We start from the raw sequence: 27,870 nt of genomic DNA, 5'->3' as shown, positions 1-27,870 counted from the left end.
CTTGCCTTTGCCTCTGCCGTCTAGTAATTGCTCCACACTAAAGGGTACTTATTCCCCTTTTGTCCTGTGATATTGATAAGTCTATTCAATCTGTGATTTATTTGAGGATACATATAGGTGGCTGACAGAGCAATAATTAGCAGTGTAGAAATATTTGTATATAGCAATATATAGTATAGCTTCTGGCAAATCAGTTTGTTTATAGCAAATCTAAGACGCAAAACTTATATAAAAACTCAGGTGCACAGTGGCCCAGTATCCCCAGGCATGTAAAGGGACTGATTCAACAGTGTAAACAGATTTGTAAAGTCTCTGATGGTCGAGAAATACATCTCATCACACAATAGATGTGTATTATTATACTGCTCAACCCCATATGTAGGTCTAAAAAGTTTGATTCAAGTTGAACTACTTCTTTTGAAATAAACAGATGCATTGATATTTATGTTTAACTACATGTTTTTCACCAATCAATAATACAGCAGAACCAGAAAAAGTATAAGGAAAAAAACTTTTATTGTTTCACTCTTCTTATCTGTACAAATACCATCAAACTTTGTATGTACATATGACATTTACATAAAAAATACAAAACTATATATTCATAACAGAATTTTGTATTTCTTTTGTGAGTTTGAAAATAAAAATGCATTCTGAGGAAGGAAAAAAAAACAAGAAACAAAGTGATGACGTCTGATATAGTGTGGAGTACTGCAGTACGTTAGTCCTATATTAGCTCTGCAAGAGCAATATATGGAGCACGTTGGCAAGAAGACAGCACACAAATGTTAATGGCACAATGTTTCCAAAATAATCAAGTATCGTCCAAAACTTAACTCTGCTCTAATATGATGAGACAAAATAAATTCTATTGAATAACATCTAAAGTCGTCTCTGTGTGGAATCAAATCTAAAGGGCTAAAACTGAAGAGTAACCAAAAAATAAGAAAAGAAAAACAAATGGCTCTTTCTTTCTCTTCCATTTCATCGCTGCTGTGTTACATCTTTTACAATGCTCTTTTGCAAAACCATTGAGAGGATCCCTTTGGTCAGTTATTATGAGTTGTAAACAAACCAGAAACACTTCTGTACATAAAATGATTGATATATTCCCAATAAATAAACACACAGCCTAAACATGCATTTACGTATGTGTGACATAAACATCTGTGATAGAGATTTGACAGAAACAAGCAGATTTTTACAGCTCAGGGAATGCAATTTACAGCTTGTAGAGGACTTATACTTACACGGTAACATGACAAATAAATAACACTGCTTCTCTTTGGACAAATATATTTCTTCATGATAAAAAAAAGAAAGTAAACGGGACAACAACAAAAAGAGGGGAAATGAGTGGTAACACAATATATCATGGTAGATAGTAAGCCTGACATTGTAAATGTATAAATTATAAACACAAAAAAGTATAAATAAACATCTAGCAGACTGAACTATATGTATACTTCCTTTTTCTTTAAAAAATAAATAAGCATACACATAATGTACAGTATGGACATGATTCCTTGTCCTAGGACTGTTCCCCTAGTGGTGGGGGCCTATCCATCCAGTATAGAAGATATATGGACATAGGCCATGTAGTCTGAGTCCTCATCTTCCTCATCCTCCTCCTCGTCTTCTGTAATGGCTATGTGGGAGAATATATGGTAGCTGTTGTATGAATGTGGACCACAACAGCGCAGAATATCACTGAATGTTCTCAACAAAAAAGCTCACAGCAAAATCACTGACAAACAGCCTCCCTTTTGTTTCTTTTTTTGGGGGGGTATATGTGTTTGTGTGTATGTGTGTGTGTGTGTGTGTGTGTGTGTGTGTGTGTGTGCATGTGCATGTGAGTGTATGTGTGTGTGTGCAAAGAAGGGTCTGTGTCACTTCGCATCAACAATGACTGTGGCATCCCCAATTATGCAACTTCCATTTACATAATGTAGCAAGTCAGGGCTGTCAACAAGAGGGAAAAAGTGGGATTATGGAAAAGAAGGGTGTTTGGGAGATCGAGGGTCACAAGGTGGGCTGAGGGGAGGAAGGGGAGGGTGCTGGGTAGAGGGTATAGGGGCAGGGATGGTTCCAGTGATTCGGCTCTCTTTTGGGTAGATTCCTGAAAGCAGACACACATAACACATATGCTCTCGTGTTCTTGGATTTTCTTTGCTCTAATTATTATTTTAGCTTCTGGCTCAAAAGTACAGGGGAGGGAGGATTCTGTGTGTTACACCCTGGCCTTAGCAAGCAGGTCAGAGATTAACAACACAGTTCTGAGGTATTTCCTTTTTTTTTTTTTTTTTTTTTTTTTTTTGTTTTACAGAAGAGATTTACATCCAACACGAAAAAAAAAGCACACAAGCAAAAGCAGGAGTGACAATACAAAAAAAAAAAGAAAACAGGAAGTCCCTCATCAATCCAAATGGATTTGTAATGTCTTAAACATACTCTGGTGGACAACACATTCACTGAAAACAGCAATAAAAGTTGGCTGATAAATGTTAACTTTTCTTCCTACTGATGAGATGAGAAGAGAGCCCAGGTCTACAAGGCCCTTATGCTTATTCTGCATACTGTGAAGTAACACATTTACATTTAGCTCATGAGGTGATCATAAAGTTGGTCCCTTGGATTCCAATGCATACCTTAGGCACATCACGTTAAGGTACTCAGTCAGGAGAAAGAAACTAACAAGGAGACACTCTTCATGGAATGTAAATTTGATTACTTCCTCAAGGCTGTGGTTCAGTTTGACAGTTTACCCACAGGTTTGTGAGCGTACTTATGGCTCCACAGATAAATAGCCTGCATGGATATCAGCATTTAAGTCTATCGTCATTGTCACTAACATGGCACCAATGTTACAATCACCTTATGCAAATCATACGAGTAAAAGTATTCTGTTCTCACTGACATGTTGGCAGTGTGGTGTATGTCACAGGAGGCAGTGCATTTTGAATTGATTGATTACAGCCAAAAGCAACAAAAGGAAAACTAAGACAAAAACACAAATATACCATTAACTTGAAATTAGAAATGTGACCATGGAATTTACAAGCTGTAAAGATATGACCACTGTCATAAAAATAAAACACTTTTGATTAAAAAAAAACAAAAAAAATAAAACAAAATAAAACTGTGTGAGATTTAAGGCAACCTGCTCCTGTAGGTCACTAGCATGAGCATAAACCTAACTAGACTTTTAAATATCAGGATTGTTCCACTGCAAACAAAATTAGTCTCTTTTATTATTTGTGTTAGTTTAATGAAGTTAGCTTTCCCCAGACTCCTAGATAGAGTCTGCTGATAATATATATTGATGCTTTTTCTTTCATCTTTCTGTTATTTTGTTTTGCAGAAGAACTGAAATGAAAAAAAGAAGAAGCAACAACAACACAAGAACAAAAGCCAGCGACAAAGACAACGTCATGCAAGTTCTTCTATTCCCAAGTCCTTTCTGCTTGCTTAAGCTGTGCTTGGTGGAGTGGCTCGGGTGGGAGTTTGGGGAAAGTTAGGATGGGGGTCACTTTCAGGGGAGGTTTTTGTTCGGGAAGCAACATGGAATATTGTCTTTTGTTTGGAGAGGGAGGAGAGTGTTTTGCTTATCTTTTTTTCATATTTTGCTTTTGTTGTTTACTTACAATTGCAAGAGCCCGAGTGCTTGACTTCCAGCAGCACCCCCATAGAGCAAGCAGCTTGCTTCATGGCACATTCACTGGGATATGTGGTGTTGTCACTGGCACACACAGCCTCGTCTGTCCTGCTCTCTGGACAGGTCTCATCACACAGTGAGCAGCGGCCCCGGCTCATCCGAGCATCCCACAGGCACTTTTTCCCTGCGCTGCACTGGATGTCCTCACACGACTTGGCCTCTAGAACGAGAGGGGAAGAAATCAGCACAGGGGAAATCTTTGATTAGATGGATTATCATGAATGCTTTTCAAGCAGGATCAGAGAACTAAGCTAGGAATAAAAACCGAATCCTGTTTTATGGTGTTAGGTCTTGTGGCGTGGAACAAAAAGTCATGTTTTAATAAGCATCATTATGAATAAATTACTTAAATTGACTATTTTCTGGATAACAATCCAGCTGACTCAAATATTAACTTGAAGTATGTCTTCATGGCCCCCAGCACTCCCTTGTTTCGCTCTCCCTCCCCCTTTCCTTCCCCTTTTCCCATATGGGATAGTGCTGCCAACATCAGGAAATAATAAGATGTCTATCATTTCTTGAGCAAACACAAGCAACTACCAAACACACACACACACTGTCTCTCTCTCCCAAAGACCCCCTCCTCAGTGGAATGTTGGCAAAAATGAACTGTGAATAACTGCAGAGCTGGCCAGGAAGAAAATGCACTCAAACAATATTCAGAGTCAGGAGCCGGAGGCGCTCTCTGAGAGTAAAGTCCCAAACCCTCACACGTCTCTAGTTGCAGACTTACTGATGCATTTTCCCTCATATGCCACTCCAATAGATCTGCCGAGGAGACAGGTCGCTCTCCTCAGGTGACACGCGCTGGCATAGATGATGCCGTCGTTTCCACACAGGTACTGCTCAGGCGACGTCACCTCGGGGCAAATCCGATTACACGTCACACAGTATGCGTTATTTGTCTGGTCCACGACGCATGTGGAGCTGCCTGGGCACAAGACGTCGCGGCACGTTTCTGTCGAGACAAAGAAAATTTTAAGATTTGGGGGAAAATGCTAAGAAATACGAAAATATGGGAACAAACCACTGGATTCTTAGCACATGCAGCTTTGAGAAATGTGGAATTTCACAAGCCGGTAGATTTCAAAATGATATTTGCTTACTCTTGCACTTTCCCTGGTACTGCACGTCCAGGTCGGGGTGGCCTTTGCATTTAGCCTTCAGCAGTGCGCATTCGTCTTTGTAGGTCTTCCCATCTGAGCCGCAGACCGGTCCCTTCCAGGTGATGTTGGAGCAGTCTGGTGCGCACACGCAGCGCGGCTTACTTCTTCTGTTCATCTTGCACCTCTTGCCGGGCCCACAGTCAACATTATCGCAGGTTTCTAAAATAAAAGGTCTGTGTTATGTAATGTTGGTGAGGATTTTGGCCTTGTGCGTATGTTACGCTGGCTAATAAAGTAGGGATCATTTACGCACGTTGGTATGCGTAAATCGGACCATCTCTAGGCTTTATCAAACGAAATGACTGAGGATGTGTATTGTGAGAAAACGAAGGGAAATGAGTGCACCTCCACCTTTGCAAGGTATGCAATTGGGGGCTCCGCCATTGAAGATCATCCACCTAAAGAGCGTGCTGTTGGGGACGTCCTCCTCGGTCCAGGACGTCCCCAGTCTTCCACTCCGACAGCACTCCTCCCTGCTCATCCCGGGCATATAGAGCACCTGGCATCTCCCGTTCTTCCCCTGCTGCAACCAGCAATTCCCAGCTGTAAACAGACAAACAAACAAAACAAAAAAAAAACTCGAATGTCGTATGTTTAACGTCTGAAAGCGCTGACCCAGACGCAGCAGACACTCACGCAGCCCGTATTATCCGAGACGCTCCCTCCCTCCCTTTCACCCTCCCAGGCAGGATTTTGTCTGATTTTTCTGCGAGACTGTTAACACTTGCCTGTCCCATCTGTGACTGACAGCCCTCACAATGCAGCTACAAACCAAAAAAGTAAGAAGAATCTTTAGAGGTGTGTTGTTCTTTATTCATACAGCCTCCCTGTTATCACTGGACAGAAAGTGGAGCGTCTAGACAGTGTTAAATAGCACACCAATCTCCTGCGGAAAACCCACGGTCTTTAGCTAAACACACCGCCGTCTACAACGCCTCAGAACATTATCTCAGACATGTACCCAGCAGACAATGTCCTGCTCGTTAACAAATAAGTGTAAAGTTTATTTTAAACACGTACAAATAAAAAACTGAAGAGTTATCCACTAAAATTTCCTGTCACTCAGACAACAGCAGGATGTCTGCACCGACACAGACACATATGACATGAAGTGCTCATGAACTGGTGTGTTTCTTAAAATGAAGACAGATTTCTATTTCAACTTCAAGCTCCCAAACAAAAGTAGTAGGTGCAGAGGTCTCCAGTTTTCTCGTTTTTTGTTTTCTTTTTTTTGTCACGATTAAAGACGTAAAATTATCCCCAAAAGCCATTTTTACAGACAAAGCTGAATGGGTGCGTGCGTGCGGGAAATATAAAAATCACGCCCATAAACTCACAGTGGATATTCTGAAGTTTGTTTCAGGCTTGACTACAACATCGTCAGACACTAAACGCTCATACAAAAGTATCAGAACATGCTCAGGTATAATGGAAAGCTGAGGCTGCCACCAACACAGCGTGGCGGTTTAAGCGTGTGCGCCTGACGAGGGCTGCAAAACTTGCCATATAGTCTCACTTTGAAGTGTCCCATATGGCACCTGTTTTATGGACGCTTTACGCACGCACTGTCTGATGCAGAGAGAGTTTTATCAGCCGGGAGGGGGGGGGGAGAAACTGACTTTAAAAAGTTTCTCGGTTGCAGCAAAGACTCGAAACCGGGGCGCGTTTTGAGGCTGACAGCAGTCGAAGTTTTTCAAAAACGGAAAGGATAGAAGAGAACTGATGAAGAGAACTTACCTTGAACTTTTTGATGTTCCAGAAGGTGACAAAGCCATATGAACAAGAGAAAAATGCCCGGGTGGAGGTGGTGTTTCAGCATCCTAAACATGATGGAGAGGCAAAGTGAACTACGTATTTGACACAGGCAGCGCAAAAGTAATCTGCTTACGGTGGCAGTGTTGAATAAGTGTCAGTCTGAGAATGCAGCCTCTCTTTTTAAATCTATAAGGGGTCTGGGGTTGACTGTCTCTGGTGGGCGGTCTCCTCTTCTGTGGGGGTGGGGAGATATTTTTTTTCTTACCAAAGTTCTTTCAATCCCAATCAGGTGACATGGTTACAAGCAACTTTCTCTCGCCACAATAATTAAAGAATACCAAAATATGTTTGAATTTGTGATAAAACACCATGCTTAAGAATTATACGGCTCTGCACTCAAACAAAAAGCAGACACAGCAGACCGGACAAAATGTCAGTTGATATGAATTTGATTTTGATGGAGAATACTGGTATTAATGTTTCATTTTTTACCGTTTTCTTGTCAAATATTAGTGTGAGGAGAAGTGCTTATTTTTTACGCACGGCTTGGACTTGCGCCTTTGCATATAAATTAATAATAATGACACCAATAATAATTATAGTAATAACAATAACAATAATAATAATGAAGCTCATTGTTAGTCATATATCCAGGCCTTTATTTCTGTGTAATAAAACAGGCCCACAGCCAAAACACCTATCCGGACATACCACCAGTCCGTCAAATTAAGGGTACTACTTGGTGGTAACTGATATTTTTTCCACCAACTGCAGACAAAAGTGTAAATCTTTTGATGAGAGTTGCCTTTTGGAATACATCCGAGCCCAGACAATAATAGAATTCATAGTAGTCCGCAGCCGCACTGCTAATATTAGAACAGACAGTTGTTTGGGTTTCTCTCCCGGGTCAAGCTTTTAAATATAATCAAACCTGTTTGAGAGGCTTCAGACTGAGGAGCGGGGTGTTGCATTTCATTGAATGAAACGCACACACACACACACACACACACACGGCTCTCCGCTCACTGACGCACAGGATGAACTCCCTCGGAAGTCCTTGCGCGACCTCTTCAGCGGAACTCTGGTTACAGCTCTCCAGAGCAAAGAGCAAGTGTTTGCCGTGTGAACCAGACACCAGGGAGTTAATTATCTGTCGGCCAGGAACGAGATGCTGCATTTCGTCTTTAATTCCAGTGTAATACCACACGTAGGTGCCCTTCATCTACTAACCATACGAGAACACAAGCAAACAAAACCGCATATCCTCATACATCCAGGGCCCCAAGTGTGGCTCAAACCGACTCTATAGGTGCCTTACATCAATTTGTGTCCTATAACAACCAGTATGACCGTATAATTTAACTAGTCCTATTTTGGTCTCAGGTTTTTTTGTCCTGTCTTATGTTTATTATTCTCTCTAGCTGACATTTAATATTATATTAGCTAATTAGACAATGTAGTATTATGAAATTTCAGTAATTTCATATTTTTTTGATTTAGACGGAACATTTTGTATTTGAAAGTCAAGCCAATGTGTCTGTAATCAGTAAAATGTTCTGACAGGTACACCAAACTCATGCTTAAATGCCAGACTTCATGAGGCCGATTCTTTTATTGATAACATCAAGTAGAGAACAAGTAGAGTAAACCATGTGCTTTGGAAATCTGACAGGTTTTTTTTTTTTTTTTTGCTTTTTTTGTTTTTTGTAGTGATTCAAGAGTCTGACTGATTTCACAACAACTTACTGCTGTCACATTAGTGACTCAGACCATTTAGATGGATTGATTGCAAATGAGTCAAATGAAAGTTGCACATAAACCTGAAAGCGGTGGTCTTTATGTTAGCTGTTGATTAGAAATTATCACAATTATTTCATTGAGCAAATCTGAAAATGTTCATATGATGTTGCATGTTTGGCAAATCATCCATTGCCTGGTGTGTGTGATTTGCAATACTAGAGTCTTTGAAGGAGTAGTCGAGGCTACTAAAACGTTTCCTGACACGCAAGTACATTTCTGTCCCGCTGTATCAACTTTAAAGTGCTGGCTGTTGTCCCGAAGCGATCAGCAGAGGGGCGACCAGCGCTCCCTGTCCCAGGCTCTGAGCTGAATCTGGTTCAAACAGACACATGCAACGAATGAGTGATTAGAACTTTTTAAAATTACACTGCCATAGCACTGATTGTGATTGGTTGCACACACTCCCGACGCCATGAGGGATGACATTTACTCTGTTATAATTTAACACAGATTTTCTGCATTAAAAAGCTCAAAGTTTAGGCCTTTAATACTGTGTGACTTCTCCCTTCTGACCATGTGACCATGTGCGATAAAATGTCCAAGGTTTCATCATCAAATGCAATAAATGAGAAATACAGGATCTGACTTTCTGCATGCCATTAGTAATTTGTCAAGTTAATGACAGTCCTCTTTAAAGTCTTCTTTTAAAGGTCTTAAAAGCTGTTACTATGAAACCAGTGAGGATTATGGCCAAGATTTATGTAATGCTAAAGGTCTTACAAACTACAAAGAAGGACAGCAGTTATTAAATAATTTGCTATGACATCATTTTTGATTCACAACATTGCAGGAATATGTGAGCAATCATGCTGGGTCAGCTGCTTGACTGTAACTGCCAATCATGTGCAGGAATTCCTAGAGGGATGAATTTACAAAGGTGTTCAAACGCTTCCACCATATCTCATTTCATCAACTATTTCCACACAGCTCTCTGTACACATCTACATAGAGTCCAAAGAATGTTTCACAACACTGTAGCACATAAGTAATTGTGAAACAGAACTGTTCAATCATTTAATCAATCCTATATGTCCCCTCCAACAAGGAAAGCTCAAGTCCAGGCTCCCAAAAAATATGCTACTTATTAGAGACAAATAGCAAACGCAGTCTCGTCAGGTCCAAAGAAATGAAAGCTAAGGACTCTGTTGGGTGCTGGAGTTGGCTTGTTCATAAGGAAAGCAGTCAGAAACACATTCCAAAACAGTCCAGGGACAGAGTAACCTGACTGTGGGAGAACATGACAGTCAGAAATGTGAGAGGAAATTAATTGAGTTTGAGGGAAAACTAAAAATTGGTAGTGATGTTTGGAGGGAGATAGTCCAACTAGGGTTGCCTTCAAGGTCAGGTTTTTTTAATGGTGTTCCAGCAAGAGAAGAGAGGAGCCAACCCAAGAGAAAATCACAATCCAAAATGGGTCACAAATTACGAGGTATTAAGTGATAGAGAAGTGGTCAAGTCATCAACAGAGCAGTGAAAAAATTAATGAACAGCGTCAACATGTCATCTATATCATGCTGCCATCTAGTGGCAAAGCTGTGCCAATACACATTTAGAATTAGCTTTGATCAAACTTCACTTCACTTTTCTACTTTTTTGCAACCACCATGAATTATCTCAGATACATTTCTGAGTATAACACTTTGTAGTGAACAGTATTTGCACTATGTGTTTTGTTGATATAGGACATTTTCTCCTTTTGTCCTGTAGATTAGCAGCATTAGAGCTCAAACAGTTAGTCCACTAATAACTTAGTTGATCAGCAAAACTTAAGCTGCAAATATTTTGATGACTGATTAAATGGTTTGAAAAAAAGGTTTAAAAAAATATATATTACACTGCTTTTCTTTCTCAAGTGGACAGCGAAGCAAACATCTTTAGAGTCTGGACTGCATGTTGGACAAAACAACCACAACCATTTTCAAACCATCCCATTGAAATTTATGAAACTGATAGGCATTTTAAAAATCAATAATCAAACTATTTATCAAGAAAATAATCAGCAGATTATTTAATCCTGTAAATATTGTTCAGCTGCAGATTCAATGAATATGCTGCTAAAGTATTCATACCTGACAAGTTGTGCAACTAGTGGTAAAAAAAACCCCCAAAATATCATCAATATCACAAATATCATCAATAACACAAACATGTAATCCACGGACTCACTGTGCCTCAAATCTTTTCATTTATAAAATCCAATATGGCAGACCATCATTTTTTTTTACAGTATATACAGCACAAACACAATTTAACAAAGTAATGACAAATTTCACTCTTTCCAGAAGACTTTTTTGCTATCTACACTACTTACATCAACAGTCCCAATGAAAGAAAAGCCCTGAGTACCAGAGGTGACAGTGGATGCCAAGACAGATTGACTGGCTATAGAATCTGACAAATGAGCTATTTTCACTGATCATTATAAGATTTTTCCAGTTGCTATTTGACAACCATGTTGGCCAGATTTTGTCAAAACAAAAGGCAATGCGTAACACAGATGTGTTTACGGTGTAAAAATCAAGATGGAAACATTTGCATCCGATGTCATCTGAGGCCTAGAAAAAGCATCATAGCCTCTGTTGCTACCTATCATGTTGGGAAAACCCACAGTTTTTACATTTGTTCAACGTCAGTGCATAACAGCAAATAGTGAATGTATACAGTCCCCAGAGCTCAAAATAAAGACAATAACAATGATCCTCTGCAACGTGCACAGAAGACTGAATCCCAGTTATCCACAAACTGAACAGCTTTCATTCATGAAAATGCCCAACTTTCAGTGATTAAACTCTAGACTGTTTGCACTTTGCAAGACCCAGTGCAAGACCCAGTGCAAGTACCACAAGTCCATACTGAGAGGAGTCCAGTACAGAGAAAAAGTTGCAGGTTTGCTCTTTAGTTCACAGCACTTCATCGGCATGTGCGCGGCTCCGCTCGTCATCGTCGCCATCCCTCTGAAGCTGCTGGTACTTTCTTTTGAAAAACCCAAACTAGACACAGAGATTTCAGTATTACTGCCATCATACACCAATGTAATGACATCATATAGCCTATTTCGTTCATATCCACATATACATACACAGCATTCTGTTGCATAGTAGATTGGTGATAAGCACATTAAATTTTACTTTGATCATATCAACATAAAGCTGCACATTTTCGTGAAAGCACAGACAGAAGTAGCCAGCACTTACCTTCCACAGCAGTCCAACAGCCAGAGCCAACAGCAGCAGTCCGGCAATGACGCTGCCAACAATCACTCCCACTGGAACATCACCTTTCTCTCCAGGTTTACTGATTGTCAGCACCACCTGCAGGCAGGAGGACGGGAAAGGTCATTACATGGTCCGTCTCGCTGCGGCTTAACACAAAACTTATTTACATAAAAAAATCTTTAAATACTGAAATGGGATCTTACTGGTAGCTGTTTGGGGCTGATTACAAACAGGTCAGGATTGGAGGTTTCAATATCAACACTGGATGTCAGCTCAATGGTCTGATAGCTGGCCTGTCATGAAAAATTCATACAAATGAGAGGACTGAAGGCATCAACATGGATTCATCTATCAGCAGCATCATAAAATAAATGGTAATAAAGCAGACAAAACTACCAGTTTTTTGAATTTCATGAACGAATATACTTACCGTAATAAATGTGCCACTCCAGATTCTTGTTTTAATTTTCACAAAGTAGTCACTCTTCACTTCAATGTCTTTGATGACACATTTGATATACTTGCATTTTGCACTTTTGCAGTCCTTTCAGTTAAAAAAAACAAAACAAAACAAAACAATATTAACAAAAGGAAAACAGCAACATTGAATTTCAGTGCATTTTCAATTATGTTTCAATTTGGGAAAATAAAAATGCATATGCAGCTGTAAATATTTGTTAAATTTTGATTTAAATTTTCAGTGCAGAGATTTGTGCATCACTGACTTAACTAAGATACAAGTCAAAAAAAATTCCACATCGTACAAAGCATCTGAGAAAACTGACATAATAAAGAGAAAACCACTTAAAGAAAGAGGTGACTGACCAGTCTGTCCATGCCTCGCAGGCTCTCCTCAGAGAAGGACTCTTTGTGGCTCTTCATACCGATCTTCAGAGGATCAACGAGGTTGCTGGAATCACAGCTGATAGAACCTCCCTACAAGTAGAGAAGCTTCAGGTCATTCACTTCACACATATCACACTACAAATCACACAGTTAAAGTTTAAAAAAATAAAAAGAAATATGAATTTGTAGAGGATTTGGAGCAGTTTGGTTACCGATTAACCAAGACAAGTGTGATGTTTAAAATATTAATAATTTAAGACTGAATTTCAGCAAACACATTTATGAAGTGAAGATGCTTTTAAACTGTGTAAAATGTTGCTGGTATTTGATAACTGAGTACTCACTTGTGAGTCCACATTGGTGACATAGAGGAGCTGGTTTCCTCCTTTAGTGGCCATTGGCAGAGTAATGGTCAGATACAGAAGACTGACGGGGAAATAACCTGTTGAAACCTTTAAATACAATTTGTTCTCGTAAACACTTTTATAATGAATAAAATAATTTTTGATATTTTAAGAGACAGGTTAATGGAGGGCACCTTCACTGTAAAGTTAAACTCTGGGCCAATGTCATCTAGAGTTTTCACCGTGGTTACTACCGGAACGGCATCTGCCACGTAGAAATTGATATTTGACTCCCTAAAAAAAAAAACAAACAAAAAAAAAACAGCTATTAAGCTTACGCTGCATGACTTGTAGCTTGTAAATAGCAATGTTAACATAACAGAAAGCAAATCACCTTGATAGAACAATCCCTGCATCATACAGAACAGGAAAGGATATGTCAGCTTTGTTGTCTACAGGTCTCTCCTCTTTACCATCACTGTAGGAAAAAAAAGTACAGAACTTCATTAGATTTCAAAAACCTTAATTAGGAGTCACCACTTTTGCATGCAATTTCTGATTAATTCAGCAAACCTTTTGGCCTCAAATTCCACCTTGATTCGGTTTTGCAGCTGATCAAGACTGTAGTCAAAATTGATCTTAAATTTCATCTGTAATAAAACAAACACAATGTGTTGCATTACTTACTATAACTCATTCAAATAGTTCACATGAGTGAAGAAACTGATTTCTTCTTTTTGCATTTACCTCTTCCTCTTGTTTTAATGCTGGGTAGCCCACTTGGCAAGTGACACCTTGAGTTTGTGTTGAGGTGCATTTCACTCCATCTGTCTGTAAATGGATTCAATTCAAAATATTGCTATTGGTTTTTATTTCACTGGCAATACATTTGTTTTCAGTATTTCTGTACATACAGAAAATACTCATATAAGTATTATCATTTTTTAATTAACAGTTTCAGTAAATGTTGAAATGTTAATAGAAAAAAATTCAAGATATTTCAACATTCAAAGATGTCCACTATGTTACAATATCTGAAAAAAGTCAAAGTCTACGGCTTTTTCAAATCAGTATCATATCAACATAAATAATTTTCAGTTGAGGATTTTTCACTCACGGAAGGAAAGACGGACGAGTAGTAGAGGTTGCTGGAGTGTGTGACCAACACCTGAGTGTTGTATGCGTTCTCCTTTTTGTTCTTCACAACAACGTCAAATGACAGTTCTCGGTTATTAGCGCTGACCAGAACAGGAGCGGAGCTGCAACACAAGAGCTCATATTACTGCACTACTCAGACACTAAAGCAGCTCAGTATGAGAAGTATGAGAAGTGTAACCGACCATAGGGATAAGGATAGGAAGTAATGGGTTACGTGATCTTTTGCCTAGTTCACTTAAAGATGTGACCTGTAGGTGATTTGTTTATATTGTTTGAAAGGTTTTTGGCTTGTCTAAGCGTCTATACATGGAGCCATGACAGTACCATAGACTGAGGTTACTTCAATAAACACTAATGTGTAAAATGCACAATACAGTTTTTATATGGGAATTAATCACATGGCCTTCCTTGAGATTAAAAAGTGCAAAAAGAGGAATATGTTGCAGCAAAATGAAAATCAGTGGCATCTGCATGTAATCAAATGCATCTGAATGTGGGAAAGAAGTTTTAAAAGTGCTGTCCTTGTTCATGTCCTTTCATCTGCACTTGGGAAGTTTTCTTCCAAGCTTAGACCCAGTCATTTTATAGGCTACGCAGTTTCCGTATAAACTGGAAAACTCGAATTTGTGCACAATTAGCAATTAAGACAGACTAATAAAACTGAAAAAATAGAAAATGGTGCATTGGTTGTTAGGCGTTACCAGAGCATAACATCAAATAAGGATTACTCATTCTGCCAAACCTGATCTAATATTCACACAATTCTTTCTTCTCTGTTGTAAACTACTAGATGCTGCCAAGCAGGTACACATCAGCTGGTCAGTTCAGTACATCCTCCAGGGGACGCTAGAGAGGCTTTTACATAGTCCTGTTTACAAACATGAACTATGAATATATAATGTGATGTACCATGACAGCAGAAATGTGAGACAGAAGCTGTGTCATTGAGAAAATCACTATAATCACTGTACTTGTAAAAATCTGTTGAACTTTATGACATTACTTATTCACGACTAAATGAGTGATGCTCAAAAGTTAAAGTTCAGAAGAATCATAGAATTCAGTCATCATCATAGTCATCATCTTCTGTTGTTCAAAGTCTTTATCGTGAGGATACGGTCACATTTCAAGTAAATTCCTCTGAACGGAGCTTATGTTATGTTAACTTCAAAACAACGCTGTCCATCTGGTACTGTGAATCATACATGCAACAAACAGCAAGTATGACATGTTACATCTTGTACTATACACTTGAGACAGAGCAGTGGTTCTCACCTGCTAGCCTTTGTGTCTGTCTTCACACTCAGCACTAAATCACTGACACACACGTCATCAGAGCCGCAGTCTTTCGTAAAGGGGATCTGGAACAACAACAACAGAGCTTAATTCTTCGAAGGCTGCATTTTCAGTAGATGCCTGTAATCTCTGCAGATTTTGAAAATAACATAACATAAATGGAAATGTATTATATTTTAACTGCTTTTGGGTAAACTTTAATCTTGTTGGGAAAACACAGAGGCCCTAAATCTGGAAACTTGCGTGACTTAAAGGAACACAAGCCAGTAATCATCAAACCTTGTCATTTCATATGACGTACAAACGCCTCTGCAAAAATAACAACTACATGTCAGGTCTTCTCTTACCTGATCTGTTTCACAGATCAAAGGCTAAAAAAATGAACACAGAATCAGAGATGTCACGTAGTATATCAGTCACTTACGAAAAACTCCCAGGCACTTGAGGAAAACATGTCGAGGACAGGGTTCACATCTGCATTCTGCTGCTCGATTTCTACTTTCAGACTAAGGGAATTTACAAAGTCTGGTGTCTCCTGTTGAAGATACCATCATATAGATAAATCAGGAGATCATTTTCAAAATGCTCTATTTATGTTGGAGAAAAAAAATGAAGCAATATTTTTATTTATGCTTGCACAAAACTGAATCACAGAGAAACAAAACAGATGATTTTCATCCTTTACCTGGACATAAACTTGATAGTCTTGACACAAGGGTGTGGATGATATTTTTGCCTTTTCTGTGAGGAAGCGTTCATTGTTTTTACTGAACAGTCCCCTTGATGTCACCCGTGAAGCCTGCAGGTCAGCGTCCAGAGTCAAAGTGTAGGATATATCTGAAAGAAGTGAAGGCAGTCCTGAATATGACACACTCTCAGACAGCTCTCAGTGGTATTTGAATATCTTTAAGCAATAATTTGACATTTTGGACAACATGCCTATTCACTTTCTTGCCAAAATAGAGCGGACTGATAGCACATTAATGCCTGTACGAGGCTACAGCCATCAGCCAGTTAGCTTAGCTTAGCATAAAGACTGGAATAAGGTAGAAACAGCTACGCTGGCTCTGTTCAAAGGTAACAAATGCATCAAACAGCAAACTGCCTGCAAGTAAACCGCAAGTTGTCATTTCTATACTGACCTTGCTGCTAAGTGTTAACGTGCTGGTAGGCATATCTGTTACCTAACGACCCCCTGCAAAGCCACCCAGTGGTTCGCCAACCATTTTGAATCCTCGAGTTTGCCATATAACCTCTTGCATTTTTGGAGCCAGAATTGACCATATTTGGCTGAGAGGGTGGAGTCGAAGAGGACAGGCATTGCTACACCTCTGAGTAAAATCCTGCTTTATCATTGATTTTACTCTAAATGGCACCATAATTTACAAAATGATCTTCATGTACTGAAAAAGACTTGAAACTAGTAACTGAGGCCATAAACTCTTCAGGAGAATTTTTGCTAAGGAAATAAATCAAGTGAGAAGTAGGATCATTTTCTCATGAGCTTACATACAATAAGATTTCTTTTGGCAGCCAGTGGAGTTCCCCCCTGCTGGCCATTAAAAGAATGCACGTAGCTCTTATTTACCATGCATACATGAGAGTAGTATGGATCTTCTCATCAAATGCTTGGCAAGAAAGCAAACCTGTGCATTCCCAGTATGTTGAACTATCACATTAAGTAACAGGAGTATACATATTCTTGAGAAACCTAACAGATAATCAGATTTACCAATGGGTCCAACGGGGTTCTTAGGCCTGAATGCAGCATTGAAACAGAGATTGATGTTGAAACACGAAAGCTTCCGTCCATTAATGTTACAGGGTTTGTTGAAAATGTTGATTTTATTGGGGGTGAAAGAAGCTTTAGTACTGACAGATGCCACACCTCTGGACCTGAAAACCACAATATTAAATGAGTAACAGCCTTGGCAATTCAATAAATGATGGATTCATTTACTAACTTGATCATCTTTAGGTAATTCACTGAATTTTTGATCATTTACAGTTATTACAGCTTATCTTTTTCATTTCCAAATATTGTAATGATTAAGCTTACCAAAGCTGCACCACTTTGCCATATGCACCAATGGAGATGTCAGGGAGTGTATCATCATTCAGATCTGTATAGCTATCAAGGGACCTTCCAAAATACTGCAGTTGAGGATCCAGTTTGGAGCCGAGAATTCTCTGAAATGGATGAAAGTGATCACTCTCATTCATTCAGCTGAGTGAACTAAATTATCTAAATGAAAAATGAATTTAGCTCCAAATGCACAGAAAAACTCCCAATGTCAGATATTAAACACAATTTTTCCCATCTGTACCTGTGAGAACTGTTTATTTAATGTCTTCTTCTCCCCATTGTAGATGTAGATGGCACCTTTTCCTTTGTCCTCTAGGGGGGCTCCAATCACAACATCATTGTAGCTGTCAAGGTCAAGGTCAGGAATGGCAGAGATCGCCATCCCAAACCGTGCGTTCTCAGTTGAGGAAGAACCGCTGAGGAATCCCTGCTCATTCAGTATACCCTTCAGATGATAAGACAGAAAAAGTATGTATGAGGTGCAAAACGTCATGCTAAGAGTTCCTTTAAATTCAAGAAAACTACAAATTAAATACACGATTTACTAGAAAGGCTGACTGACAATTCATTGAGGGCTGTTTTGCATTTTAGAAATTAAATATATCAGCTTTGAGAATATCTCTTAAGTACAGCTACTTTTTGTACCATTTCTCTTCATTTTCCATAAGTTGGTCTCGCCTCAGTGTGAACAGTGAGGACTATGCCCTTATAAATGCACACATAATGATACTCAGAAAGTGACTTTTTGCTACCTTAGTGACAGAGAAAAGGTAGACCCTGCCTTCTTCTCTCTTTAGCTCGTTCATGAACATGGGCGCACCAACCAGCAGGAGGTCTGTCACCCCATCTCTGTCCACGTCCAGGGAGCACAGGACGCTTCCAAAGTATGACCCAATCTGGGACAACAATTGGCAGGTGATGATGAGTTAAATTTCTTTAGGTTATGCTCTAGATGAATGCTCTAGATGTGAATGTGTTATCCTTTAATGTCAGTACCTGTTTCCCTCTTTCTGAATCAATGATAGCAGTTTGCTTCTGGGTGTTGACAGTGTAAACAATAACTTGTCCCGAGTGGTTGGAGCGAGGCGCACCAGCCACAAAGTATTCTGTGGGCCCATCACTCAGCGTGGTGACAGAATAACCTGGAATTGACCACAAGTAACACATTTACTAGCTGATATTTGAACTTGGGAATTGAATGAATTACATTACAGAATTGAGGTATTTGTATTTTACTTTCCCTCTTATATTGCTTTTACTTCTGCTTCTACTTTAAAGGATCTGCACACCTACACAGATGTCTTCATTCACTCTGGCTGCTAAAACTTGTCTGCAGATGCAGGTTGGGAGGAGCTATTCTGGGAATTGTGGTTCCTCTTCCACTCTATGTACTAATAAGAGCACAAGCAAGTTGGCCTCAACATAAGTGTGAGGGAAATGTCAATCTTCCCCAGAAAAGGTTGAATTAGGCAGCATAAGTGAAAACACAGAACACCAGACAAACACATCACTTTCTGTCTCTTTAGAAAAGCAACTGCCAGCAACAAAACATAAAAGCGTGAGTCTCTTCAATCGTTTAGCTTACAATGGAGACATGACAGTAGACAGAAGTGTCAGGGACCAGTTAGCTTTACCCCAGAGATTTTGTTCCTGCGGCAGACAAAATAGAAAATTCATCTAAACACAGATGGTGTCATTTTTCTAGAGCCATTACTTTGTGAAATCAGCGCTGACTTCATAATGATACTTGAAAGCAAAACACATGTCTATTGCCAGCTCAAATTAGTTCTTTTACCTTTCATACATTAAATTTAAGGTATAAATTACGTTATTATTTGGAATGCAGGACCTGTAAAGGTAAAACAGTATCAACACTGTAGTATTTCCATGAGTAAATAATCTGAATTCTTCCACCAGTGCACTTAGACCTGCCATTGTAACACAGTGTCATCGCAGTAATAGACATGTGAAGCCATTGCATAAGCTCTGTGGTATATGTATTGTAATTTCTCAAAATATAATATAAGAGATTCATCGTAAATTCATGGATTCTCTCAAAGCCATGGAAATTATAATAATATAACTTTTAGACTCTACTAAAATAGATGTGGTCACACAAATGCAAATAAACCATTTACTGTTTCAACACATATTTAGGTTAATTTTCAGGTTCGACAAAGTGCCATAATTATCCAAACAATTACCCCAAACTGCCATTATGGACATCCACTTATACATACCACCGTACAGCATCTACAGCATGGTAAAACGCAAGCTGCTATAAATACTAAACTGTATAAATAGTATAAATTATAGAAATATTACTTCAGTTTTTCTGCAATGTTCCATTTCTCAAAATAGTCTACAAGATGGTGACAGAGGTAACTTGTATTACCAACTCTGTGACCAGGCACCCTACATACACATTTCTTTATTGTTTCATGCAATGATTTAAAGTAACAGAATCAGAAATTATAATAGGGTAGAGTTAGTCAAATAAATACAGAGGATAACTGTAAATGCCTACCCAGTAATGAGCTGTGGTTTCTGTCTTGAAGTACTCCCTCAAAGTCTGAGAAAGGCAGAATGTCTACTTTGGACCCTGTTTGATGGACGACCGTCCCGCTCCAAGCATAGGCTCCCACTGCTCCCAGCATCATCACATCCTTAAACAGCAGAGGCCAAAGATCATTCAACAGACACCACAGAAGTACTACACAGCATTTATATTTTCAGTCTGCTTACAGGAAGACCACAAAAGTCACTCAGAACAGAACATCAGTTGAAATAACAGTTCTGAAAATGCTGTACAAAATGCACATTCCTGTTTCCTTTCAGAGAAAGGACTACATTGGTACAGCAGGAGGGCTGCTATAAAGAGGTTCTGTGAGTATGCGGCCATGGGCACATATAATATTTTGATAGCTGTTATGAAAAATGGGCACTTGTCAGTATTTCATTATTATCACATATTTTCAGAGCTTTGATTGCAGAACTGGTGGCCTCTAGTGAATACGTCTGCACAGTGGGTGGAGCACACACAACTGACAGTGTTTGGTCTATATTTTGTTAATATGTGACAGATTCTTGAGTAACAGCAGAAAAAATGAAGATGTGGCGGAGTGTAGGCACTGGATGTTATTTTGTTTTTATCCTTTAACACACTGTTTTGGCCAAATACACTGCGAAGCACAAAGCCGGTATTGTAGAATACTGTTTGGAACTGTGGAACTGTTCTATTTTTATTCTTTTCCTTGCAAGCATGGACAGTTTGGATCAGATTATTGCTGCTGTTTAGAACAAACCCTCGGCATCTGATACGACTTCAAACAAGACTTCCTCACGCAGCAGTGTACAGCCCCTTACATTTTTAATTTTTTGCAAGTTTGAGTGTAAAGAACAGCCAAACACATGAACTTGCTCTGTCACAAGAGATAGAAAAGGTATATGAGGACCTCAAGGAAGAGTACAATGCAGCTCTCTGTACCTGTTGGCTGGAGTAGTGAGCGCTGAATCCCACCTGGGACATCTCCATCTTGAAATTATCAGCCCCTTTACCAGTGCCTTATGGGAACAGTAGTGAAAAACGTGTTAATACCAGAGGTAGAGGAGCAGACCAAGAATGAGACAAACTGAAAAATATATAAGCTAGATTAAGAAATTATCTTGATCTCTCTTGGGATCTTATCAGACTGGGTCAGTTTCTTGGAAAGAGTGTATAAATGAACAGGCAGTGTCAATTAAAAAAAGGAAAACAAAATAACTTACCTTCTATGTTGAAGATACGGTTCCCCAGTGTTCCAGCAATGGTGGAAAGGGCTGCCTCTTCAGACACATTGAAGAAGTACTTCTCTGTAGGCAAACTGGCGATGGACTTGATTTCTTTTATCAGGTTTTCTGTATCAATGTTGTTTCTGATGTAATAACCCAGGACCTGGTAAAAAAAAGGAAACACCACAAAATCAGGATTGCAAGGACAAATGTTTTGGCACGTATGAGCAAACCCATCCAATGCTATGCAATCAGCAGGCATCACATCTTGAGGCCCATTCACATCTAAAATAACAACTAAACTCTAACTAACTCTAACTAAATTATAACTATAATAAAAGAATCCATCCAAATTCTTGAACATAGCTATATTCCTGGACAGAACTGCTCAACAAAATGTAACTAAAAGTGTGATGAAAATCAGGAAAACTAAGTTTAAATTGGTGTAGATTTTATTATTGTGCAATTTTTTTAAAACACAACTATCACTGTATAAATGTCATAGTGAGAGTAAATGGAGGATGATCACTTACAGCGATACCAAAGCGGGTGATGCCTTGTCTCTCGCAGTCAGCAATAACGTTGTCTCTAAAAGCCGAATCATGAGACTCCCCATCGGTGACGACCACCATCACCTTGGCAGCGCCTGGTCGACCACCATTGGTCTGATCAAAACCCCACTGACTAAAAGCAGATGTAGTGGAGTAATTTTAAAACTACTGTTTGTGGTTTCATCACAAAAATCCCACATTTTTTAAACTGATAGATAATAAAATGCAACATCAAAAATAATCATTCAGTCCCAGTCAGGTAATAATGAAATAAATAAACAAAACAAGACAAATAGAGCAACATACAAATTATAAGAAAAGCAAGAAGCCAAGCAAGTAATCAAATGGAAAGGAAAAGAAGTAAATAAACACACATATTGTACATATATCCAAAAGAGGCAACACCAACCTGGCATATTGGATCGCATGGAAAGTATTGGTAGAGGAACCATACATTTGTCTGATGTTGGATGCTGCAGCAATCATGTCATCTTTGGTTCTGTGCGTGTTCAGTTTGAATTCAAACTTGGCATCGACGGCATACTGAATGATACTGACCTGGGATGACAGTTTAGTGTGGAAAAATCACAGAAATCTGTCAGTAATGACCACAAGACAACAGAGATGAACCCTCGCTTCAGCTCTGCTTAAATTTTCTGCTCTGGAAACACGGTATCACCTGTGTGTCCTGGGGTCCGATATCAAGCCCAGGTATTAATTTCTTGAGGAAATCGGTCATTGGACCCCATGGATAAATGCTGTTTGAGCCATCCAAAACAATCACAATGTCCATGGGTCCTCCGCATTCTAGAAATATCATCAAAAGAGAAATATAATCATCCATTTAAGCAGCAACAGTGATTTCACATTAGTGCTGAACCTTTTCTCTTAAATGTTTATTTTCTTACTTCCATGCAGCCACTCATTTCAGTGGATGGTAATTCAGTAAAATTAAAAATAAAACATTAAAATTCATTTGTATTTTGCAGATTTGAAATGTAGATCTATTAGTTTCCTATTTTTATTAATTAAAATAATTTCAAGTCAGTCAACAAGTCACAACAAATATAATCTCATGACACTTTCCAAATTGAGCAGATATAGACCAAACTCTTTAATTTAAACTTTAATAAAGAGAGACCCAGCATTCCCCCCATGAGTAAACATTTGCCGACACCGGCAGAAATCTCTGAGCAGACCCAGGCCCAAGGAGGGCAGCTATCCACCTCAAAATTACACTATTAAGTGGTCAAAACAACTACAAACTTAGACAATTACTCCCTGGTGAGTTCATGAGAGCTGAAGGCAGTGACATTTAGAAGATGAGAACAGCTGATGAAAAGTGGAGCACTGATCAATGACAGGACAAATAATAACTAATAATAACTCACTGCCTTGTAATAACATAACATCAAAACAGACTAAATGTCACTGTGATGGATTTACACTACTACTATTTACACTACACTACTATAAACTGAAACATGTCTTGAAATATAGAAAAGGCTAAAAAATCTATAATCATATCAAAAGATGATAAAAAGGTCATACTCTGGATGGCAGGAGCGAAGGCAGGTTGAGGCTGAAAGAGGGGGTTCATTCTTGCACAGATTCCTGGGTAGAAGTCCTGATTGCCACACTGCTGTCCCCACAGAGGACCACACATCTGTATCAGATGAGCACAGAAGAAAAGAGAAGAGACAGAAAGGGAGGTGTGTCACTGCTTTAAAAAGCTTCCAGTAAGCTCTTACCACTGAGTTCAACAGTGAATTAAATTGTTAACTCTGAATTTGACTTAACTCATATTTAATTGTCTTTGGAAGAAAATAACAAAAACGTTAAACATGCATAAGCTACTGTACAGCTACTGCTTTCTTTCCTTGATAACACAAGGGCCTGACAATACTTCCTGTCACAGCTATCAATTGCCATGAGAGACTAGTACACTTCCTACCCTCTAAAAATAACACTTGATGTAAATTTCGGAGAAAAGCTTACCATAACCACTTCATGGCACATTGCTGTGGCATTCAAGCATGTTCATTTTGTGGTTAGAATATTTCCAATAACACAGCTTGTGTTACTAATTATGTATTAAATTTGTGAATCTTCCATCAAATAACAATCACAGGAAATAGTTATATTGTACTATTTATGTTTAAAAGCCAAAAACAGTCTGCCAGTCTTTGAAACAGCATGATTTTCTTTCTATCTTTTGTGTGAAACACACACAACACACACACACATACATACCATTAAACCATTGACTGCAGGCATCCGGGCAAGAGTCATACCCAGGCACATGTTGTTATTCATATTTTTAACATCTGGAATAGTGACAGAATCTGAAAACAAAGACAACAAATTAGCTCTTATGTTAACGTTCAGACTAGGGTTGTTAAATCTGGAATTTACACAATGTTTATAATTGTCTTAATTGAGTTCAAGATGTGAACAACACACATGGTTTTCTGTGAATACACTAACATCGTTTGAATTTTTAAAACAGAAAAAAAAAGTCATCCCAGATGCTTTAAGGCGATGCATCTTTGCAATGTCTGTTTAGGCATTTAAGAACAATGTTTGGTAGAAAGGTCAAAGGTCAAACAATTAAACACTAAAACCTTACCTTGAAGATTGAGCTTGTCACAGCTGTTTCTGGAACCTGAGACTGGACACTTGTAAACATCCCCCTTCCTGTTTTGACTGAAACCACTCCATGGAGCACTAACCAGCAGCCTACAAAAAAACAACAATATTCATCTTTTCCTCTCGTAAACACGCGACGTAAGAGTCGTCTCTGAATGTTTTAAAAACAGTGCGTGACCAGCTGTACGTACAGTATTTGAATGAGACTCATGCCAAATATTTGATGCTGAAAATGGTCACAGAATGTCTATGGATGTGAACCTGTTGTAAAGGGCAAAAATAATTTTACTACTTTAAGTTCATGTCAAAATAATACAGGACCAAAACTTTACCATACTAACCTCTGAGACAACTGTGATACAAAAACAGCGCAAAATATGCGAAAATATTACAATTATATCATTGTAGCAGTAAGGCTGTTTAATCTTGTTCCGAGCAAGCACCATCAAGTCAGTCACGTCAGTCTTCCGACTTCCTATTTTAACAGCAAACAAGCCTCTACAAGTTCACTCTGAAAATATCCTCTGCAAACACTGTCCCACATTACAACTTTAATGTTGTTGAAGGTGTTACTCAAGATTTAGGAATTCCTAAAAACCCAGAAACAGAATACATGCTCTAATAGTACTAAAAAGCTGACCCAAAATTCTACAACATAACAGAGTCATTTTTCCACAGAGTGGAAGTGGGACACATTCTTCTCTACAAGTAAGAGGACAGGAAATGGGATGTGTGACTGTTGTTTTCCCACAGACACTAACGTGACTGTCAGGCCATCAGAGACCTATCGGATACAATACACTTCCCACGGTTATGTAATGGGGTCCCTCCTCCAGACAGTGACTTACTTTATGAGACTGTGACTCAGTGTACAATATGCAGACATTACTGATGGGTTTGGTTAATGTTTAACTAAATGTTACAAACAAGTGTGGTAAGAGAATGTGTCTAAGGGAGTTTTTGAAACTACAATTTCACCAGAATTTACTCAGGACGACGACGACCAGTAGAGCGAGACATATATATAAAACTTCTATATATCAGTTGCCTATCATCATAAAAGTGCAGTATTGGTTATCCTATTCTTATCCATTAAATTAAATTAAAAATTCCTGACAGTCCTGTAAATAAGACGGATTAGAGGAAAAAACGCGTCTAAGACCAAAAATCTACAGTCAGGCTCTGTGAGCAGCCTGTTCTTGGGAACATTAGTGCTTTGACATTCAGTAAATGTTGACATTGGTATGCTAACATGTTCGCATTTCAGTAAAAACCACAAATATCAACCTCATGGTGGTACTCAAAGAAAAGTCGGGGGATGAATATCTGTGCAGAATTTCATGGCAATCCATCTTGTCAGCTGCTCTGATCTTTCAGTCAGGACTAAAAATGGTGGCCTGGGTAGCCGACAGAGCGACTTTGCCATCTCTAGAGCCATGTACAGCCATGCCGCTAAAAACATGGCTAAAAACAGGTGGTGCTAGTGTTAAGCTGAAGAGCATTTAGCAACACACAACCTCTTAAATCTTGTAGTGTACAAAAACCACAGCAATTTTCATTCCCTTCAATTAACAAACTAAATGATAGGGCCGAACTGGACACAAATTAAGTGAGATTTTGTTTTAATCATTGTGTCTGTTGGTGTCTGTTGGTGTCTGGTGCTGACTTGTGCTGGCTGTGTAAGAATGTGGAGAGTTGTTTACAAGCCATAGAATACTTTGGTATTGCTGATAAGCAGGTCCTTTGCCTTGCAACAACGAACAAAACAACTTACAATGCATGTCTTACAACTGTTTGAATCTCATAAGTCAACACAGATCGTGGCTGATCCTGGTGAAGCATGTCAGGCACCTTGTTGAACCTGGAACCCATCCTGCTCTGGTGTTCAGGCTTGCATCAAGCAACGCAAGTGGCTCACTGGATATGCACAACATTCATATCATCTGAGGATGCCTGCATGTTTCTCACTTTAGTTGCTATTACAAAGACAGCAAATAAATATGAACTCAATAACGGAGTAACAGGACGCCACTTGGAAAAAATGGAGAATAAAAGTAGTGAGAGTAACACTAAAATTCTTACCATTTGCCTTCATGATTTGTCGCTTGTTGGACTGTGTAGCCAAACTCTTCCAACGCTGGTCCACTGAAAATCTTGGCACCTGCAGTGCCGACATTGAAGGACTGCGAGTGCCAGATCTTGTCAGCTGGTGGAGGAGATAGTGACAGTTGACACGATAACTCTCTTTAGTGTTGATAATGACCCTGTCGAAGCAGTTGTAGGACTACCTGTCATAAAGGCTACCATTATTGTCGTTATTATAATTAGATGTGCATTTGTGTATCTAAAAGTTCTTCAACAACTTGTTAGGTTTAATGTTTCATCTTCAGCAGCAGATTCAGCCATCCTGACTTCCCCTTTTCAGTCCAGTGGGTGTTTTTTTTTTGTGGCTGAATCATGTAAATTTGACTCATGGATGTAAGGCGACTCACAAAAAAACCTTCACAATACATGAAGGTGACGCTAGTTGTGAAGTTTGAGGTGTGTTAATAGACACTGCTCGCCTCAGAACAATATGTTTCTCCACAGACAAAGTCTGAACACCCTCGGGACATGGAATTTGCCTGATTATGAGTGAGTCTTGCTGAAGTAACAGATCCACAAGCCCATACATGCAAAGCAGCTATCAGCCTGCCTCCCCTTCAAACAGCAGGCAAGAGGAATGTGGATGGATTCTGGACTCAGGAGACCCTCACTTGCAAGCTTTCTGCCACGCCTGTTTACCTGCCGCACACAGTAGCACTTTGCCCCCTCTTGGGGCTCTGCAAAGCCCGTAATACATTAATATTTCCTCTCAGTTCAGAGATGGGGAATGTGCATGTAGGAGAATAATTAAAAGTCTTGAAAGCTTCCACAGGTTAAAGTAGACCAGACACACATATTGTGTGAATTTTTCTACTGTAAGCCATGTGATACACAGCAAAACAGTGAGTCTGTTCTTATTTAATCCATCTGGGTAGACTGTGGATCATGCGTTTGATAGCAGAGGAAGAAACGCTGCAGGGTGAACTGAAATCTAATTCAACACAAAACCACTTCCAGGCAGATTCGTTCGGTAAAAGGGACTGCATGCTGAGCGTGCACCCCTCAGCTTCTCTTCAGATGTGTGTGTAAGAAATATGACTATAAGAAATCAGTTTACAATCACATCCAAAGCTGTAACCAATGACTAATAAACACTGCCGACTCTGGCCTTATGAAACCGATATAAAACCATCGCTCTTCGTGACGAGAACATGTGGATCTTTTTACTCTTTGGGTGAGATGACAATGAAAAGAACAAGCTTAAGTTGAAAAACAAGTTCAGTACTTACAAAAGACTACTATAAAGAAGAAGATATTCCCCCGAAAGAACTCCATCGTCGACTTTATTCCATTTGTGATTAAATGAAGCCGACGCACTTGTCAAAGTAGAAGCTCCGCTGCTCGCAGACAGCCAATGACGCACCGGATGGACT

The 27,870-nt window shown here is 39.2% G+C and overlaps 2 protein-coding genes across 4 annotated transcripts; both read right to left on the bottom strand.

The window, feature by feature from the left end:
- Positions 1–497: 497 nt before the first annotated feature.
- fsta (follistatin a) lies at positions 498–6,807 on the bottom strand. 3 transcript variants are annotated; one of them, XM_046388022.1, is made up of 6 exons: positions 6,619–6,806; positions 5,227–5,424; positions 4,822–5,040; positions 4,449–4,673; positions 3,645–3,875; positions 498–1,648 (listed from the first exon to the last, which is right to left on the bottom strand). In XM_046388022.1, exons 1-6 carry the CDS (start codon positions 6,707–6,709, stop codon positions 1,560–1,562), a joined length of 1,053 nt encoding a protein of 350 aa, XP_046243978.1. In that variant the 5' UTR covers positions 6,710–6,806; the 3' UTR covers positions 498–1,559. The 3 variants fall into 3 exon arrangements, with proteins under 3 accessions (XP_046243978.1, XP_046243979.1, XP_046243980.1); XM_046388023.1 differs by having other exon boundaries at positions 5,233–5,424; positions 6,619–6,805; XM_046388024.1 differs by lacking the exon at positions 498–1,648 and adding an exon at positions 1,714–2,119 and having other exon boundaries at positions 6,619–6,807.
- A 2,958-nt stretch (positions 6,808–9,765) lies between these two features.
- On the bottom strand, positions 9,766–27,870 carry itga2.2 (integrin, alpha 2 (CD49B, alpha 2 subunit of VLA-2 receptor), tandem duplicate 2). Its single transcript, XM_046388019.1, has 30 exons — positions 27,727–27,870; positions 26,435–26,558; positions 24,333–24,442; positions 23,957–24,048; positions 23,255–23,369; positions 22,383–22,510; positions 22,113–22,261; positions 21,686–21,836; positions 21,150–21,315; positions 20,869–20,945; positions 19,909–20,047; positions 18,378–18,523; positions 18,134–18,277; positions 17,623–17,826; positions 17,355–17,485; positions 17,028–17,191; positions 15,981–16,132; positions 15,720–15,830; positions 15,275–15,360; positions 13,959–14,100; positions 13,589–13,672; positions 13,415–13,491; positions 13,236–13,319; positions 13,036–13,135; positions 12,842–12,949; positions 12,477–12,587; positions 12,082–12,195; positions 11,855–11,944; positions 11,631–11,747; positions 9,766–11,426 (listed from the first exon to the last, which is right to left on the bottom strand). The coding sequence occupies exons 1-30, from the start codon at positions 27,770–27,772 to the stop codon at positions 11,337–11,339; spliced, it is 3,552 nt and encodes a 1,183-aa protein (XP_046243975.1). The 5' UTR covers positions 27,773–27,870; the 3' UTR covers positions 9,766–11,336.

This window comes from Scatophagus argus, chromosome 4 (genome assembly GCF_020382885.2).
Source record: "Scatophagus argus isolate fScaArg1 chromosome 4, fScaArg1.pri, whole genome shotgun sequence".
Classification (NCBI taxonomy): domain Eukaryota; kingdom Metazoa; phylum Chordata; class Actinopteri; family Scatophagidae; genus Scatophagus; species Scatophagus argus.
Note: the sequence above shows the minus strand (reverse complement) of the source record. Positions and strands in the feature narration are given on the sequence as shown.

What these genes read in the sequence shown, in the direction of transcription:
- fsta (XM_046388022.1), bottom strand. Translation starts at nt 6,709, where the DNA reads ATGTTTAGGATGCTGAAACACCACCTCCACCCGGGCATTTTTCTCTTG. An exon ending in GGAACATCAAAAAGTTCAAG is followed by an intron (nt 5,425 to 6,618) that starts GTAAGTTCTCTT and finishes GTCTGTTTACAG; the next exon opens with CTGGGAATTGCTGGTTGCAG. An exon ending in GCACTCGGGCTCTTGCAATT is followed by an intron (nt 1,649 to 3,644) that starts GTAAGTAAACAA and finishes TCTCCCACATAG; the next exon opens with CCATTACAGAAGACGAGGAG.
- itga2.2 (XM_046388019.1), bottom strand. Translation starts at nt 27,772, where the DNA reads ATGGAGTTCTTTCGGGGGAATATCTTCTTCTTTATAGTAGTCTTTT. An exon ending in CTGCAGTCAATGGTTTAATG is followed by an intron (nt 23,370 to 23,956) that starts GTATGTATGTGT and finishes CATCTGATACAG; the next exon opens with ATGTGTGGTCCTCTGTGGGG. An exon ending in ACAGACACAAAGGCTAGCAG is followed by an intron (nt 14,101 to 15,274) that starts GTGAGAACCACT and finishes CTTGTGTTGCAG; the next exon opens with CTCCGCTCCTGTTCTGGTCA.